At 42.9% G+C, this 18,985-nt stretch overlaps 1 protein-coding gene across 38 annotated transcripts in view; it reads right to left on the reverse strand.

Moving 5' to 3' along the window:
• Positions 1 to 18,985, reverse strand: part of PTPRD (protein tyrosine phosphatase receptor type D) — a 2,362,472-nt gene that overhangs the window by 74,121 nt on the left and 2,269,366 nt on the right. For all 38 annotated transcript variants that reach the window (XM_063914017.1, XM_063914015.1, XM_063914014.1 and 35 more), the window contains one exon: positions 3,542 to 3,665. In XM_063914017.1, the coding sequence (XP_063770087.1) occupies positions 3,542 to 3,665 (124 nt within the window). The remainder of the gene's footprint in view (positions 1 to 3,541; positions 3,666 to 18,985) is intronic.

Genomic DNA, 18,985 nt, shown 5'->3' on the forward strand with positions numbered 1-18,985 from the left:
ATGGCAACCAATCAGCTAATCCATACAATTGTATAGTAATATGCAATTTATAAATGCTACTTTAATGCTGATTGGTTGCCATGGGCAACTTCCCCACTGGCTCACTTCTCCAAACATTTCACTGCTTCATGAATAGACCCCTCAATCCATCCAAATTTGTCACTCACCTGCTTGGACAGTTTGGACACAGACCTGTTCAAGTATAGGTAATATAACAATTGATATATTGGAAAGATTGCTTTAGCAACACTGTTGTATAAAGCAACATGGACTATGTTTAATGGACTTTCATTGACACGGCCAACTAATCTCTGGACAGAAATCATTTTATGCCACATTTTTTATGAGGTCAAATTTAAATAATTTAAGGCCCCCATATTTCAGCAACATATTGCGGCTATTTGCAGATCCCACGATGGTCGAGTTGGGGAATAAGGAATATTAAACATGATGAAAATCCAGATTCCCAGTTGGGATCAATAAATCGGGGATTTTTAACATATTTAATTTCTCCAATTCCCCGACGGATCACTGATCATCAATGGCTGACGGTTGACAGATGAGCGGTGCCGTCGGGTCGGGGAATCAGCACTTAGATGTGTGGGGGCCTTTATCCAGTAAAGCAGGAAGTATGGGAGAGTCAACAACCAATTTCATTTTATGTTTACTGTCTGCTGTATGTCTACATCGCATTTGCCCATATTTGAGTTACTGTATTGTAAGTTAGCCCTTTAAAAACACTGGGTGGCATTAATAATAAAAATACAAACAAAATAACTATTTCTCTGCAAGGTATAAAAACAAAACACTTGAAACACTTTTCATAGCCTGCTGAGTATAACGCAACTTAAAACTGTGTGTTAGAAATAATTGGGGAAAAATGGATATTGTCTCTGGCTTTTATGCATTCCTTTCCTATACATAGTTTTAGAAGCCCCCTCTCCGGAGGCTAATGTTCTCAAAGATTAAAGAAAGACACAACTGGTCTGTTACTAATGACCTGGTACACCAGAGATCATTTGTTTTGTGATAATGGAATGAGATAGCAAGTAATGTTGTCATGTGTGTCTGACGCAAGGAAATGAGAAAATATTTAATACATTTTTATTAGATTTTGTAATGCTTTTTTTCTAAGCATGCATCAACAAATGGACTATATATTTACAATGCCACATCTGTTCTAGGAACCTGAATTCAGCAGTACTGTAATATGAGGGCGTAAAGCTGACAAGAGACATTTATAAACTAATATATTGTGGTATGTGTTACCAGAATACATTAAAATGATTCTCAACTCCATTATGATCTGAAAAAAGTATATGTAAATTTCTTCTGAACAAAACATGTCTTTTCTTGACTTGTTTTATTAAGTGTAACATCATTTGCAGTATTTGCTGCTGGACAAGTTACATATTTTTATCCCCAAGGTGCTAAATTGTTCCTTAAAACAACAGCCACAGAACTCACAGTATGTATGTATTAGGGATATATGGTGTGAATGGATATTTGGAATTACCCATTGCTAAAAGAATATTTGATGTTACTTGTTATGATGTTTTATATCTCTAAAGTATTGGCACCCACAGAGAAGGAGAGACTAAAACAAGCATGGGCAAATAAATATGGAAAGTAATTCTGCAATATAGACAGTCACCGCAGAGTAGACAGAGGACAAATAAATATTGTGGTGCAGTTCAGACAATACGTACGATCATAGTTCTTTTTTTTATCATATCAATGTATCTACAGTATGTACAGACAAATTTGAAAGCTACAGCTTGGCGGATTTTAACAAGGTGGATGTAAAAGATGAATTTCATATCTGAGTGCAGCTACTTCCATTGAAGTTGGATCTTCAACATTATAGTAATTTTACTGGCTACAGGTTGCTCTAGTCTGACAACAATCCATTATCATGCATGGTTATAGGCTTGGTCAAAGCCAATGCCCTGTTAACCTTGGAGTTGGATACACACAGACAATGGTGACAAAAGAAAAAGATATACACCACTGGCATACATTATAAGGATCTATCATTCATGTGTACTGTACAACATACAGTATGTCACACTGACAGCCAACAGCTGGATATAAAATAGAGCAAATCGTGTGAAATACCATACAAAATAAAAGTGTTACAATAAGGCAAATATTATACTAATCAGAATTATTTAATTTTATGCTTCCTTAATATAGAAGTTCTACCAGAAATGACAATAAATATAGTGTAGCCAGTAGTGGATCTTGCTATGGGCAAGCAGGATTTTTGCCCGGGGCACCGCCTTCCGGAAGGTCGCCGCCGCCATCCGGAGGTCGCCATCGCTGTGGCAAGATCCGCTACTGGTGCCGACCGGTGCAGTGTAGATGCGGTGCGTGATGAAGTCATCGTGCACCGCACTGCATTGTGGGAGCAGCACAGAGATGCTAGAGGTCATAATTGACCTCTAGTGTCTATGCGGTGCTATGGGAGAGACGTCATGGCGTCTCTCCCAAAGATCCGAGGAGAGGCGCTGGCGGCCGGAGATGGAGGGCAGCAGCGGTCGAGAAGAAGGAGCGGGGATTGTGAGTATTAATTTTTTTTTATTTTTTTTGTAAGCGGCGCAACTAGGGGGCACAACTCTACAGGGGGCACAGTACTGGGGGCAATACTACTTGGGGCACAACTCTACAGGGGGCACAGTACCGGGGGAAATACTACTGTGGGCACAGCTACAGGCGGCACAGTACTGGGGGCACAACTACAGGGGGCATAACTGACCACACCCCTTCTCCATGAAGCCACATCCCTATTTTTTTTGCCCTGGGCGCCACAAGGTCTAGATCCGGCCCTGAGTGTAGCAAACACCTTTAAACAGTTATAGCATATAGCATATGTCTTCTTGTGCCAGAACTCTATAATTTCAAACTCATGTTGCATTTGGATAGAGAACTGACCATTGGTGGAGAATTGATCACTGACCAGGGGAAAATGAGTAATACACGCTTGTGTGTTACCAGACTCCCTTTTTCTGCTTGTATATTAACAATTATTTTTATTTTATTTAGATAGAGCTGTTCTTTAAATACTACTTAAATCATCATCGGACCCTACTAACTACTGTAAAATGAAATATTATATGTAAACCATATAAACATTCCCACCTAGCTATTACTTAATCATGAAAATATGTCGTCGCCCTGGCCCCCTCCCTCTCCCTGGATCAGTTATTGTAATGAACAGGCAGTGATTGTGTTTTGCAGTGCAGAGGTTCATTCAAATGAGTCAAATCCTTACATTTCCCACAACAGAAAATAACGCTCTAGTGGATTTGAAAACGCATGGCCTAAATTAAAGAACAGTGATAGGCATAAGAGTGCTGTAAAACTCTGCAAAATGCACATACCTGTAGTTAATAGTTATAACCCGCAGCTTAATTTCCAGAAATCCAACATAAAATCCAAATATAGATAGAAAGCACCTTCTGAACACAGTAAAGCAGCTGTTTATGACAGTCTGAGACATTAATACCACTGTTCATTGAAGTAAGAAGATTTTGCTTACCTTCAATGGCTGAAAGCAGAACACGTGAGTGATCATATGCAATTACATTTGCATATCTATTCTTTGGTTTGTTAACTTCCAGGTTAGAGTGCTCCCATGTGAACTGTTGTCCTGGGTCAATAGACTAATGAAACAAAAGAGAACACAATGAGATATATAATGTATCTGTAGTTTTCAAGACAATGTGGTGCCTAAAGCAAAAAAGTCACAGATACAAAGTACCTTTTAAAGATATTTAAGCCAAGAGACTGTCAGGTTATCCTATGTAAAACTAAAAAAACTATTTGATATTTGTTCCAGGCTTCGCACTGTATCTCTTTTTAATATGACTTACATATGCGTCCTCATACATCTAGCCTCAATATGCCATGCATTGCGAGATACCTGGCATGAGTGAGCAGCCCGTGCAACTCTGCTAACATCAGGTGTCTTTTTCTGTAGAAAAAGCGTGTTAGTCGCCACACAATGGGACTAAGATGCGTGAGGAGACTGTGCTGATTAATTTGATATGCAACACTTGTATATTGTGCGTGACTGAGTCTGTACACAGAGCATAGCAGAACATGCATTGGAAAAAAGCTGCGGCTGCTACAGTGTAGCACTTCATGTACAGATTCAGAGACTCAGTCGCATACAGATATACAAGTGTCATATATCAAATTAACCAGAACAGTCTCCTATGCATCCTAGACACATTGAGTTGAACTGAGATGATTTTTCAGCAAACAAGACGCCCAACAGAAGCAGAGTGACCTGGTGCACCAAGAGGGGCTTGTGTGGCGTGACTGCAGCAATGATGTATGAGGACACATCTGTATATATAAATGTACTTTGTCAGATTACTGTGACTAAGGCATATTACATTACTTTTTTTTTACTGTTCCTGCTTCATCCATGTTTTATATCTTGATAAAGGTGACTCACACAATCATGACTTGATGAGCAATGCAATCACATAATTAATGGGCTGGTGAAGATGTGCTGCTCGTAATCAGCATTCTCAGCATAAATCACCTATGCATATATAGATTTTTTTGATAAGACTGAAATGTAATTTGGTGTTGTTCTGCCAAAGACTATATGTGCCATGCAAAGCAAACTAACACAGCTTAAATGTATGACAAGTCAATCACATGTCATCCATTCAGGAGTTTACCATCAGGGCAACACATAGCACTTTATAAACACATTTCCGAAAGAATAAAGTTGAGAATTCTATATTATTCCAAAAACATTTTAAGATGTACAGTATATGTATCCAACATTGTGAGGGCACTGGGTTTCATTTTTGTCTTAATATGGGTACCAGACTCATTGCTATATGTGTGTGTATATATATATATATATATATATATATATATACACACACACACATATATATATATATATATATACATACAAACACATATAGCAATGTGTGTGTGTGTGGTAACAAGAGAGAGCGGCACCACTTGTGAGATTGTATCTAACAGTAGAAATATAATAATAGTCTATTTTGTTTTTGCGACACTCCCAAGATTCAAGGGCGTCAGATGTCCCTTAAGTACACAGTATTTGTGAGTTACTGTAATAAGAACAAGTGGGAATTGGGGATAAGGGTTCAAGAGAATGTGGTTAATCACCATAAAATTTAACAAGATAATTTTATTTTAGATAGTTTGTTTCACATAATTTTTTTTTTAAAAACACAGTAAGAATATTAAAGAAAAATGAAGATATAAAAAAAAGCTATATATGTGTATATATAATAGAGCATAGGCGAGTCTTAACTTAATTAGCAGGAGGTCATAACTAACTAAGATAAGACTCTCCTATGCTCTACTATATAAACACACACATATATGTATATATATATATAGATAGATAGATATATTTCCCAATTCAAACAAACAGCGGCACTCGAAGACTTTTCAAAGCAATGAACGTGTATTCATATCACACTGAAATCCCAACGTTTCGGGGCTCACCTGCCCCTTTGTCAACGTGTGTAACCCACACCTTGACAAAGGGGCAGGTGAGCCCTGAACTTTGGATTTCAGTATGATGTGAATACACGTTCATTGCTTTGAAAAGTCTCTGAGCGCCGCTGTTTTGCTTGAATTGGGATGTATATCAAGGTCCCAGAGGACACCAGAGTAATCAAGCCAAGCTTTAGAAGAGTGCCGATCCATTTGCACAGTATATATATATATATATATATATATATATATATATAGTACATGGAAACAGCCCGGCACTCCGTTGTCCCCATAGGGGTATTGCTCCGGTGCCCTCCTAGGGGTATGGCAACCCCAATATACACAAGAGAGAGGGACGGCGGCACTCAGAGTCTTTCACTTTCAGAAGTATTAAAGCAAAGGGTGCATTTATTCGTCTAAATGCACCCTTTGCTTTAATACTTCTGAAAGTGAAAGACTCTGAGTGCCGCCGTCCCTCTCTCTTGTGTATATATATATATATATATATATACAAACACATATAGCAATGTGTGTGTGTGGTAACAAGAGAGAGCGGCACCACTTGTGAGATTGTATCTAACAGTAGAAATATAATAATAGTCTATTTTGTTTTTGCGACACTCCCAAGATTCAAGGGCGTCAGATGTCCCTTAAATACACAGTATTTGTGAGTTACTGTAATAAGAACAAGTGGGAATTGGGGATAAGGGTTCAAGAGAATGTGGTTAATCACGATAAAATTTAACAAGATAATTTTATTTTAGATAGTTTGTTTCACATATTTTTTTTTAAAAAAACACAGTAAGAATATTAAATAAAAATCAAGATATAAAAAAATAAGATTTTACTCACCGGTAAATCTATTTCTCGTAGTCCGTAGTGGATGCTGGGGACTCCGTAAGGACCATGGGGAATAGACGGGCTCCGCAGGAGACTGGGCACTCTAAAGAAAGATTTAGGACTATCTGGTGTGCACTGGCTCCTCCCCCTATGACCCTCCTCCAAGCCTCAGTTAGGAACTGTGCCCGGAAGAGCTGACACAATAAGGAAGGATTTTGAATCCCGGGTAAGACTCATACCAGCCACACCAATCACACCATATAACATGTGATAGGAACCCCGGTTAACAGTATGATAACAATTGGAGCCTCTGAAGAGATGGCTCACAACAAAACCCGATTTTTGTAACAATAACTATGTACAAGTATTGCAGACAATCCGCACTTGGGATGGGCGCCCAGCATCCACTACGGACTACGAGAAATAGATTTACCGGTGAGTAAAATCTTATTTTCTCTGACGTCCTAGTGGATGCTGGGGACTCCGTAAGGACCATGGGGATTATACCAAAGCTCCCAAATGGGCGGGAGAGTGCGGATGACTCTGCAGCACCGAATGAGAGAACTCCAGGTCCTCCTCAGCCAGGGAATCAAATTTGTAGAATTTAGCAAACGTGTTTGCCCCTGACCAAGTAGCTGCTCGGCAAAGTTGTAAAGCCGAGACCCCTCGGGCAGCCGCCCAAGATGAGCCCACCTTCCTTGTGAAATGGGCTTTTATTTGATTTAGGCTGCGGTAATCCTACCGCAGAATGCGCAAGCTGAATAGTGCTACAAATCCAGCGCGCAATAGACTGCTTAGAAGCAGGAGCACCCAGCTTGTTGGGTGCATACAGGATAAACAGCGAGTCAGTTTTTCTGACTCCAGCCGTCCTGGAAACATAAATTTTCAGGGCCCTGACTACGTCCAGCAACTTGGAATCCTCCAAGTCCCTAGTAGCCGCAGGCACCACAATAGGTTGGTTCAAGTGAAAAGCTGAGACCACCTTCGGGAGAAACTGAGGACGAGTCTTCAATTCTGCCCTATCCATCTGGAAAATCAGATAAGGGCTTTTTCAAGACAAAGCCGCCAATTCTGAAACCCGCCTGGCCGAAGCCAGGGCCAACAGTACGACCACTTTCCACGTGAGATATTTTAATTCCACAGTCTTAAGTGGTTCGAACCAATGTGATTTCAGGAATGCCAAAACCACATTGAGATCCCAAGGTGCCACTGGGGGCACAAAAGGAGGCTGAATATGCAGAACTCCTTTGACAAAAGTCTGAACTTCAGGCAGTGAAGCCAGTTCTTTCTGGAAGAAAATCGACAGAGCCGAAATCTGGACCTTGATGGACCCCAATTTGAGGCCCAACGTCACCCCTGCTTGCAGGAAGTGTAGGAATCGACCCAGTTGAAATTCCTCCTTCGGGGCCTTCATGGCCTCACACCAAGCAACATATTTCCGCCAAATGCGGTAATAATGTCTTGCGGTGACATCCTTCCTGGCTTTGATCAGGGTAGGGATGACTTCCTCCGGAATACCCTTTTCCTTTAGGATCCGGTGTTCAACCGCCATGCCGTCAAACGCAGCCGCGGTAAGTCTTGGAACAGACAGGGTCCCTGCTGCAGCAGGTCTTGTCTGAGCGGCAGAGGCCAAGGGTCCTCTGCCAGCATCTCTTGAAGTTCCGGGTACCAAGCTATTCTTGGCCAATCCGGAACCACGAGTATGGTTTTCACTCCTCGCATTCTTATTATTCTCAGTACCTTGGGTATGAGAGGTAGAGGAGGAAACACATAAACCGACTGGTACACCCACGGTGTCACTAGAGCGTCCACAGCGATCGCCTGAGGGTCCCTTGACCTGGCGCAATATCTTTTCAACTTTTTGTTGAGGCGGGACGCCATCATGTCCACCCGTGGTCATTCCCAACGGTTTACCCGCATTTAGAAAACTTCTTGGAAGAAGTCCCCATTCTCCCGGGTGTAGGTCGCCCATCGGAGAATCCTTGTGGCTTCTGCCATCGCCATCCTGCTTCTTGTGCCGCCCTGTCTGTTTACATGGGCGACCGCCGTGATATTGTCTGATTGGATCAGTACCGGCTGGTTCTGAAGCAGGGGCCTTGCTTGGCACAGGGCATTGTAAATGGCCCTTAGCTCCAGAATATTTATGTGAAGCGAAATCTCCTTGGAAATTTCTTCCCTGTGTGACTGCACCCCAACCCCGAAGGCTGGCCTCCGTGGTCACCAGGACCCAGTCCTGTATTCCGAATCTGCGGCCCTCTAGTAGATGAGCCCTCTGCAGCCACCACAGCAGCGACAACCTGTTTCTTGCCGACAGGGTTATCCGCTGTTGTATTTGTAGATGGGACTTGGACCATTTGTCCCACAGGTCCCACTGGAACGTCCTTACGTGGAACCTTCCGAATGGAATTATGCTTCGTACGAAGCTACCATTTTTTCCAGGACTCGTGTGCTTCCACTGGAAGAAACACTCTTTTCTGGTCTGTGTCCAGGAACAGAAGACGTGTCGTCGGGACCAGCTGTGACTTTGGAATATTGATAATCCAGTCATGCTGTTGTAGCACTTCCCGAGAGAGTGCTACCCCCACTACCAACTGTTCTTTGGACCTCGCCTTTATCAGGAGATCGTCCAAGTACGGGATAATTAAAACTTCCTTCTTGCGAAGGAGTATCATCATTTCGGCCATTACCTTGGTAAAGACCTTCGGTGCCGTGGACAACTCCAACGGCAGCGTCTGGAACTGATAGTGACAGTCCTGTACCACACATCTGAGGTACTCCTGGTGAGGAGGGTAAATGGGGACATGCAGGTACGCATCCTTGATGTCCAGGGAGACCCTGTAATCCCCCTCGTCCAGGCTCGTAATAACCGCCCTGAGCGATTCCATCTTGAACTTGAATCTTCTGATATAAAAGTTCAAGTATTTTAATTTTAAGATGGGTCTCACCGAACCGTTCTGTTTCGGTACCACAACCATTGTGGAATAGTAACCCCTTCCTTGCTGAAGGAGGGGCACCTTGACAATCACTTGTTGTGATTATAGTGTTGAATAGCCACCAACACCGCCTCCCTGGCAGAGGGAGGTGCCGGTAAGGCAGATTTTAGGAAACGGCGGGGGGAAGAACGTCTCGAACTCCAGCCCGTACCCCTGAGATACTACTTGAAGGACCCAGGGATCCATGTGAGAGAGCACACTGGGCGCTGAAATTTCTGAGACGGGCCCCCACCGTACCCGGGTCCGCCTGAGCAGCCCCAGCGTCATGCTGTGGACTTACCGGACGCAGGGAGGACTTCTGCTCTTGGGAACTAGCTGTGTGCTGCAGCTTTTTCCTCTACCTTTGCCTCTCGGCAGAAAGGATGAGCCTCTAGCCCTCTTGCTTTTCTGGGGCCGAAAGGACTGTACTTGATGATACGGTGCTTTCTTTTGTTGTGGGGTAGCCTGTGGCAAAAAAGTCGATTTCCCAGCAGTAGCTGTGGAAACGAGGTCTGAAAGACCATCCCCAAACAGTTTTACCCCCTTATAGGGCAAAACTTCCATGTGCCGATTCGAGTCGGCATCGCCTGACCATTGCCGAGTCCGTAACCCCCGTCTGGCGGCAATGGACCTAGCGCTTATTTTTGATGCCAGCCGGCAAATATCCCTCTGTGCATCACGCATGTATAAGACCACGTCTTTTATATGCTCTATTGTCAGCAAAATATTGTCCCTATCCATAGTAATTTTCCGACAGGGAATCTGACCACGCAGCGGGAGCACTGCACATCCATGCCGAAGCAATGGCTGGTCGCAATATAATGCCCGAGTGTGTGACTATATCTTTCAGGGTAACCCCCTGCTTTTTATCAGCAGGTTCCTTCAGGGCGGCCGTATCCGGAGACGATAGTGCCACCTTTTCTGATAAGCGTGTAAGCGCTGTATCTACCCTATGGGGTGTTTCCCAACGTGACCTATCCTCTGGCGGGAAAGGGTACGCTGACAATTACCGTTTAGAAATTATCAATTTCTTACCGGGGGAAGACCACGCTTCCTCACACACCTCATTTAATTTCTCAGATGCAGGAAAAACTACTGGTAGTTTTCTCTCACCAAACATAATACCCTTTTATGTGGTACCTGGGGTATTACCATAAATGTGTAATACATTTTTCATTGCCTCAATCATGTAACGGGTGGACCTATTTGGAGGGTACACTAGTCTCATCGTCGTCGACACTGGAGTCGGTATCCGTGTCGACATCTGTTTCTGCCATGAGGTAGTGGGCGTTTTTAGAGCCCCCCATGACATTTGAGACTCTGGAACAGGCACAAGCTGAGTAGCCGGCTGTTCTGTGTCGTCGACCTTTTGTGTAAGGAGTTGACACTTTCACGTAATCCTTCCATAAGTCCAACCACACCGGTGTCGATCCCGCAGGGGGTGACATCACATTTACAGGCATTCGCTCCGCCTCCACATCATTATCCTCCTCATACATGTCGACACAGCCGTACCGACACACAGCACACACACAGGGAATGCTCTGACAGAGGACAGGACCCCACAAAGCCCTTTGGGGAGACAGAGGGAGAGTATGCCAGCACACACCAGGGCGCTATATATCACAGGGATATCACATATAAGAGTGTTTTCCCTTATAGCTGCCTATATATATTGTATACTGCGCCTAAATTGTGCCCCCCCTCTCTTTTTAACCCTTTCTGTAGTATTGACTGCAGGGGAGAGCCAGGGAGCTTCCCTCCAACGGAGCTGTGAGGGAAAAATGGCGCCAGTGTGCTGAAGGAGATAGCTCCGCCCCTTTTTTGCAGACTTTCTCCCGCATTTTTATGGATTCTGGCAGGGGTTAAAAAGCACCTATATAGCCTCTGGGGCTATATATGGTGCCAGTTTGCCAGCCAAGGTGTCAGTATTGCTGCTCAGGGCGCCCCCCCCCCCCCAGCGCCCTGCACCCATCAGTGACCGAAGTGTGTGGAGTGCATGAGGAGCAATGGCGCACAGCTGCAGTGCTGTGCGCTACCTTGGAGAAGACAGAAGTCTTCAGCCGCCGATTTTCTGGACCTTCTTGCTTCTGGCTCTGTAAGGGGGACGGCGGCGCGGCTCCGGGAACGGACGACGAGGTCGGGTCCTGTGTTCGATCCCTCTGGAGCTAATGGTGTCCAGTAGCCTAAGAAGCCCAAGCTACCACCACTTAGGTAGGTTCGCTTCTTCTCCCCTTAGTCCCTCGATGCAGTGAGTCTGTTGCCAGCAGGTCTCACTGAAAATAAAAAACCTAACAAACACTTTCTTCCTAGGAGCTCAGGAGAGCCCCTAGTGTGCATCCAGCTCAGCCGGGCACAGAAATCTAACTGAGGCTTGGAGGAGGGTCATAGGGGGAGGAGCCAGTGCACACCAGATAGTCCTAAATCTTTCTTTAGAGTGCCCAGTCTCCTGCGGAGCCCGTCTATTCCCCATGGTCCTTACGGAGTCCCCAGCATCCACTAGGACGTCAGAGAAAAAGCTATATATGTGTATATATAATAGAGCATAGGCGAGTCTTAACTTAATTAGCAGGAGGTCATACTCTCCTATGCTCTACTATATAAACACACACATATATATGTATATATATATATATATATAAAGGCACTCGCTTTTCCAGCTCATTGGAAAAAGCAAAACAAGCCAGCACTCACGGTTTAGATGAGAAAATGAAGAAGATAGCCCCTGAGGAAGACCTGTATCGGTTGAAACAGCTGTTGGGCTGTGCCTGTATGTTCACTTGTCGCCTTGATATGGAATAAATCTTCTTCGTTTTCTCATCTAAACCGTGAGTGCTGGCTTGTTTTGCTTTTTCCAATGAGCTGGAAAAGCGAGTGCCTTTATGTTATTTTACTGCCTTGCACCATCTATTCATTCTGTACTATGGTTTTGAGTGCTGTCATTTTTGCTCTTTTATATATATATATATTTCCCAATTCAAACAAACAGCGGCACTCGGTGACTTTTCAAAGCAATGAACGTGTATTCATATCACACTGAAATCCCAACGTTTCGGGGCTCACCTGCCCCTTTGTCAAGGTGTGTAACCCACACCTTGACAAAGGAGCAGGTGAGCCCCGAAACTTTGGATTTCAGTTTGATGTGAATACACGTTCATTGCTTTGAAAAGTCTCCAAGCGCCGCTGTTTGTTTGAATTGGGAAGTATATCAAGGTCCCAGAGGACACCAGAGCAATCAAGCCAAGCTTTAGAAGAGTGCCGATCCATTTGCACAGTATATATTATATATATATATATATATATATATATATATATTATATCTTGATTTTTATTTTATATTATTTTTGTGGGTTGTTTTTTTCAATTCATGTGAAACAACTGTCTAAAATAAAATTATCTTGTTAAATTTTATCCTGACTACCCACATTCCTCATATTAGGTATACATTAACACTGTTTGACATCAATGGTCGCTTGAACCCTAATTCCTAATTCATATATATATACAGGTTGAGTATCCCTTATCCAAAATGCTTGGGACCAGAGGTATTTTGGATATCGGATTTTTCCGTATTTTGGAATAATTACATACCATAATGAGATTTCATGGTGATGGGACCTAAATCTAAGCACACAATGCATTTATGTTTCATATACACCTTATACACACAGCCTGAAGGTCATTTTAGCCAATATTTTTTATAACTTTGTGTATCAAACAAAGTATGTGTACATTCACACAATTCATGTATGTTTCATATACACCTTATACACACAGCCTGAAGGTCATTTAATACAATATTTTTAATAACTTTGTGTATTAAAGAAAGTTTGTGTACATTGAGCCATCAAAAAACAAAGGGTTCACTATCTCACACAAAATAGTCCGTATTTCGGAATATTCCGTATTTCGGAATATTTGGATATGGGATACTCAACCTGTATAGGAATTGGGGATTAGGGTTCAAGCGACCATTGGTGTCAAAAAGTGGTAATGTATACCTAATATAAGGAATGTGGGTAGTCAGGATGAAATTAAAAATACACACACACACACAAACACACACACACACACATATACAGTATACATCTTATTGTCCCTTTGTTATAGATATTATGTGTTGACCTTCTTTGTCATATAATTATAGTACTCTATTCCATTTCCTCTTGGATGTCTTCTCACCACCTCAAACTTAATCTTTCCAAAACAGAATTAATTACATTTCTACGACCAATAGTAGTTACCAACCTGATATCTCTATCACTGTTGAGAACTCAAAAATCAATCCTACCCAACAAGCTCGCTGCCTAGGTGTCAATTTTGACTCTGATCACTCCTGTGTTCCCCACATTCAATCTATCTCAAAATCATGTTAAATACATCTCTAAAACATCTCCAAAATATGACCATATCCTACACAAGATAATGCAATATACAGCCCACCAAGAACCTCTCCAATCTAGAGGACCATTATGCAATAAATAACACCTATGAATAGAAAATGATAAGTGAATAGGCGCACTTCAACCCACAATAGCATCCAATGAGTACAAAAAAGGATTTAGACTAAACAAAATCCTAAAAGGACATAAGGATAACACAATTATGAACTCCAATACGCGCTAGGTGGGTTCACATGAAAAATACACTGGATGTGACCCCTAATAAAACAGTGGACTTCCCTCGAAAAAAATGTAAGTGGTCTTTTATTCCTGAAGGAGTCACTTGATATCTTCACTCCTTCGCCAAAAGGTAGGGACCACCAGTTTGGAACCTGAACCTTTTGGAGACTTTGTCCCTGGTCAGCACGTGGATCTATCCCGATTTGGCCCATTGCTTTTTCCATCAACCGGGACCTTCTGTTTTCCTATTGGTTTCAGTGATACCCACTGTGTGGTAGATATGCCTTGTTCATGTTTTTACTTTTCAAAGGAGTCAATTTGGGATCAACGGGGAAAATCCTCTCCTCTGAGCTATATGTCTGTTTGACATTATTGAAATGTGAGTGCAATTTACCTGTTTATTCCAGCAGGTGTGTTACTAGCAATATTGCACCATATCTCCTCTTTTTCCTTTTGGGTATCATTTGGAAAATTATATAGAGGAAACCCTTCGGCTAAGGAGTGAAGATATCCAGTGAATCCTTCAGGAATAAAAGACCACTTACATTTTCCAGGGAAGTCCACTGTTTTCTTAGGGGTCACACCCAGTGTATCTTTCATGTAAATCCACCTAGTGCCTATTGGAGTTCATAATTTTGTTAGCAATAAATAACACCTATCAATGCCTATTATTTTAGTATAAATTGTAAGCCTGCGATCATGGCCTTCCTACCTCTTTGTCTGTCTGTTATTACCCAGTTTTGTTTAATCATTGTTGTTTCCAATTGTAAAGCGCAATGGAATTTGCTGCGCTATATAAGAAACTGATGATAATAATATTCCATTGCGTAAAGTCTTTTGTATCTCTTTTGTTAAGCTATTCAATGCATAATAAGCTTTCTTGCATATACAATAGAGTTCCCTTCACTTGCAGCAATATAGAAGAATACATGCAACACAAGTAAAAAAAAATAGCAGATATTTTACATACAGTATATATATATATATATCTATCTATCTATCTATCTATATATGTTTATTAGCAGTTTCTTATATGGCGCAGCATATTCCGTTGCACTTTACAATTAGAACAACAGTAATAGAACAAAACTGGGTAAAAACAGACAGACATAGAGGTAGGAAGGCCCTGCTCACAAGCTTACAATCTATAGGGAAATAGGCATAGATACACAAGGATAGATGCTATCTATTGCATAATGGTCCACCAGATTGCTAGGTTTTTAATGGGTTGTATGATGATACCCCGCAATGTTGGCCAAGTGTCAGGAGGGTGTGAGAGCAAAGAAAGACAAAATATGTGATGTTATGTATACTGTACAGAGAGGATGTAATTAGATAGGGAAGCACTGAAGGTTATGTGGGTGGGTCTGGAATTTGATAGGCTTGTCTGAAGAGGTGAGTTTTCAGGGAACGTTTAAAGGTTTGGAGACTAGAGGCGAGTCTTACTGTGCGTGGGAGGGCATTCCACAGAGTGGGTGAAGCCCGAATAAAGTCCTGTAATTTTGAGTGTGAACAAGTAATGCGTGTGGATGAGAGACGTAGATCTTGAGCAGAGCGGAGAGGTCGGATAGGGAGATATTTTGAGATGAGTGAAGAGATGTATGTTGGTGCAGTTTGGTTAATAGCCTTGTATGTTAGTAAAAGTATTTTATATTTAATACGGTAGAATACCGGTAACCAATGGAGGGACTGACAGAGTGGATCTGCAGACGATGAACATCTAGCGAGGAAGATTAGCCTTGCAGCTGCATTCAAAATGGATTGTAGTGGTGAGAGCCTATGTTTGGGAAGACTGGTCAGGAGACTATTACAATAATCAATGCTGGAGATAATGAAAGCATGGATTAGAGTTTTTGCTGTGTCTTGTGTAAGATATAGTCATATTTTGAATATGTTTTTTAGATGTATGTAACATGATCTTGAGAAAGATTGAATGTGGGGAACAAAGGACAGTTCAGAGTCATGAATGACACCTAGGCAGTGAGCTTGTGGGGTAGGGATGATTGCCGAGTTCTCAACAGTGATAGAGATATCAGGTTGAAAACTACTATTGGCTGGTGGAAATATATTAATTCTGTTTTGGAAATATTAAGTTTGAGGTGGCGAGATGTCATCCAAGATGAAATGGCAGAAAGGCATTCAGTGACACGGCCCAATACAGATGGTGACAAATCTGGGGAGGATAGGTAGATTTGAATATCATCCGCAAACAGATGGTACTGAAATCCAAAAGAGTTGATTAGTTTGCCAAGAGATGTGGTATAGATAGAAAAAAGCAGAGGACCTAGGACTGAGCCTTGCGGTACTCCAACTGAGAGAGGTAGCGAAGGAGAGGTGGAATCAGAGAAACGAACACTGAAGGAGCGATTAGATAGGTAGGATGAGAACCAAGAAAGGCCTGTGTCCTGAATACCTAGGGATTGTAGTGTTTGTATGAGAAGAGAGTAGTCAACAGTGTCAAAAGCAGCAGAGAGATCAAGGAGAATAAGTAGAGAGTAATTTCCTTTAGATTTAGCAGTGACCAAATCATTCACAACCTTAGCCAGTGCTGTCTCTGTGGAGTGTTGGGCACGAAATCCTGACTGAAGTGGGTCAAGTAGGCTGTGTGAGTTAAGAAAGTGTGTGAGGCAGCTGAGAGATGGGACGGTAGTTTAAGAGAGAGTTAGGGTCAGTTTTGTTTTTTCAGAATGAGAGTAATCACTGCATGCTTGTATAGAGAAGGAAAGATACCAGTAGACAGAGAGAGATTACAGATTTTCATTAAGGTTGGGATGAGCACAGCAGACAGAGCTTTACTAATTTGTGAGGGTATGGAGTCAAGGGGAGAGGTATTAGAGTAGGCAGATGAAAAGAGTGCAGATACTTCATCGTCATTTGTAGGATCAAAGAAAGAGAAGGTGTTAGAGGGTTCAGGCAGGGAATTGAGCAGGTCACTGGCTCTGGAAGAGCATATCATTTCATTTTGGATCTTGTCAATCTTGTCCTTGAAATAGGAAGCAGAGCTTGTGCACTGACAGTGGCTGGTGGGTTGGGTGAGGGAGGGACAAGAAGAGATTTAAATGTATTAAAAAGTCGCTTGGGGTTAGAGGCTTGAGCAGAGATGAGAGATTGAAAATATGTTTGTTTGGCAGTGTCCAGAGCATTACGATAAGAGTGGTAGGTACAAGATTTACGCCACTGGCGTTCTACTTTACGTGAGAGTTTTTGTAGGTGTCTAGTGTATTTAGTGTGCCACGGTTGACATCCAAGTCTACGTGGAGTGTGATGGGTAGCTGGAGCCACTTCATCAAGTGCTGTTTCTAGAGTTTGGTTAAGGTGTGACACAGCATTCTTAGGAGAGGTGAATGTAGAAATTGGTGAGAGCAGTGGTTGCAGAGAGGTAGATAGTTGTTAATAGCGTTAATATTTCTGCGGGTTAGAGGCGTCTTTGTAGACTTTAGGGACATTGAGTTTGAAGTAATGGAGGAGAGCATGCAGGTGATAAGGTTGTGATCTGAGAGAGGGGAAATATATATATATCTATATATATACTGTATATACATATCAAATGTTGCGGTGGCGCTCATGGGCAAAAATCACCAAGAATACTTCAAGTAGCTTCTACGTTTCGGCTTTATTTCACTAAGCCGTCATCAGGATTCAGTATGTACTGTATATACTAGCTAAAAGCTTGTCAAAATGACGGACACCAGGGCCGGATTATAGGGAGAGTGGTCGCTACTATAACAGGAGTTGCCAGGTTTCTGGAAGTCCTGCTGCTGGGAGCAGGGGCTCTGTCATGATGAGCAGGTGTGTGTGTGTGTGTGTGTGTGTGTGTGTGTGTGTGTGTGTGTGTGTGTGTGTGTGTGTGTGTGCATGTGTGTCCATCTCTCTGTATGTGGCTGTGTATTTATGTATGTATGTATGTATGTATGTATGTATGTATGTATGTGTGTATTTATGTGTAGTGTTAGCCTTGGGCAGGCTATAATGATGCTGTACTATATACACCAGTACTTGCATGTGTAAGCTCACCATTCCCCACACAGCTCCCAGCTAGTGTGGGGGTAAAGGACTCCAGTAGCCACAAACAGCTGGCCAGAGGGGTCTGTGCATGGCCTGTGTGGGGTGAGGAAGGGGCACAGGACCACTCCCCTCAGACGGTAGCTGAGCCAGTTATCTGCCTTCTCCTCACCCAAATTATCTACAGCCCCAGCACAACACTTCTTCCTCCTGGTCACCGCACTGCTCACCCCACACATGGTCTCACCCCTTCCTGCCAGACTGATTCATCTTCTCCCCCACCATTAAGTGGCCACAGGTGTCCCTGGTATCTCCGCTCACAGCGCTGTGGAACCGTCTGGTGGTTCTTGCATCCGTTTCCTGGTTGCTACAACTACTTGTTGTCGAGTCTCATGATGGCAAGTAACCTGGGGTTGCAGCATAGTATATGGAGGAGGGGGTTTGAAGTATGCGATAAATGGTGGGAGCAGAATATGGTGGGGGTGCCTTGTATATAGGGTGCACTATATGGAGGGGTATGGGGGTGCAGTGAGTATATAGGAGCAGTATATGGTGGGGGGTGCAGAATAAGGAAGAGGATGGGGATGCAATGTGCATATGGTGTGTATGTGTGTGAGTGTGTCCAGAAGTGAGCTCTGTCAGGCACACTCCAGTGGCTGCTGGCGGCACCACAGAGGTAAGGAGCAGTGTTAGCCTTATACTGTAGGTCATCATAAATGGCAATTGCCACACCAAAAATCTACCCCTACCCCCACTCTCCCTCTCCCAAGCACCCTCCCTCCATATGCAGTAACTGTGAAACAGTCAGATCAGTATTTTTAAATAATTAGCAGCAGGCTGTAACATCTTCCTTGCATAATCACTTTCACTTTTCAGCTGTGGCGGCCTTTAGTGGCCCCCAGCGCACATAACAGAGGTGAGGAGCATCCTTAGCCCTATATTATGTGTCACATATTGGGGGGGAGCATGCTTAGGGGGGTACCATGTGGCACATAGGGGGCACTGTGAGGCATACTGGGGGGCAATGTGGGGCTGAACAACTTAGTTGTC

The sequence above is a fragment of the Pseudophryne corroboree genome, chromosome 1 (assembly GCF_028390025.1).
Source record: "Pseudophryne corroboree isolate aPseCor3 chromosome 1, aPseCor3.hap2, whole genome shotgun sequence".
Lineage (NCBI taxonomy): Eukaryota > Metazoa > Chordata > Amphibia > Anura > Myobatrachidae > Pseudophryne > Pseudophryne corroboree.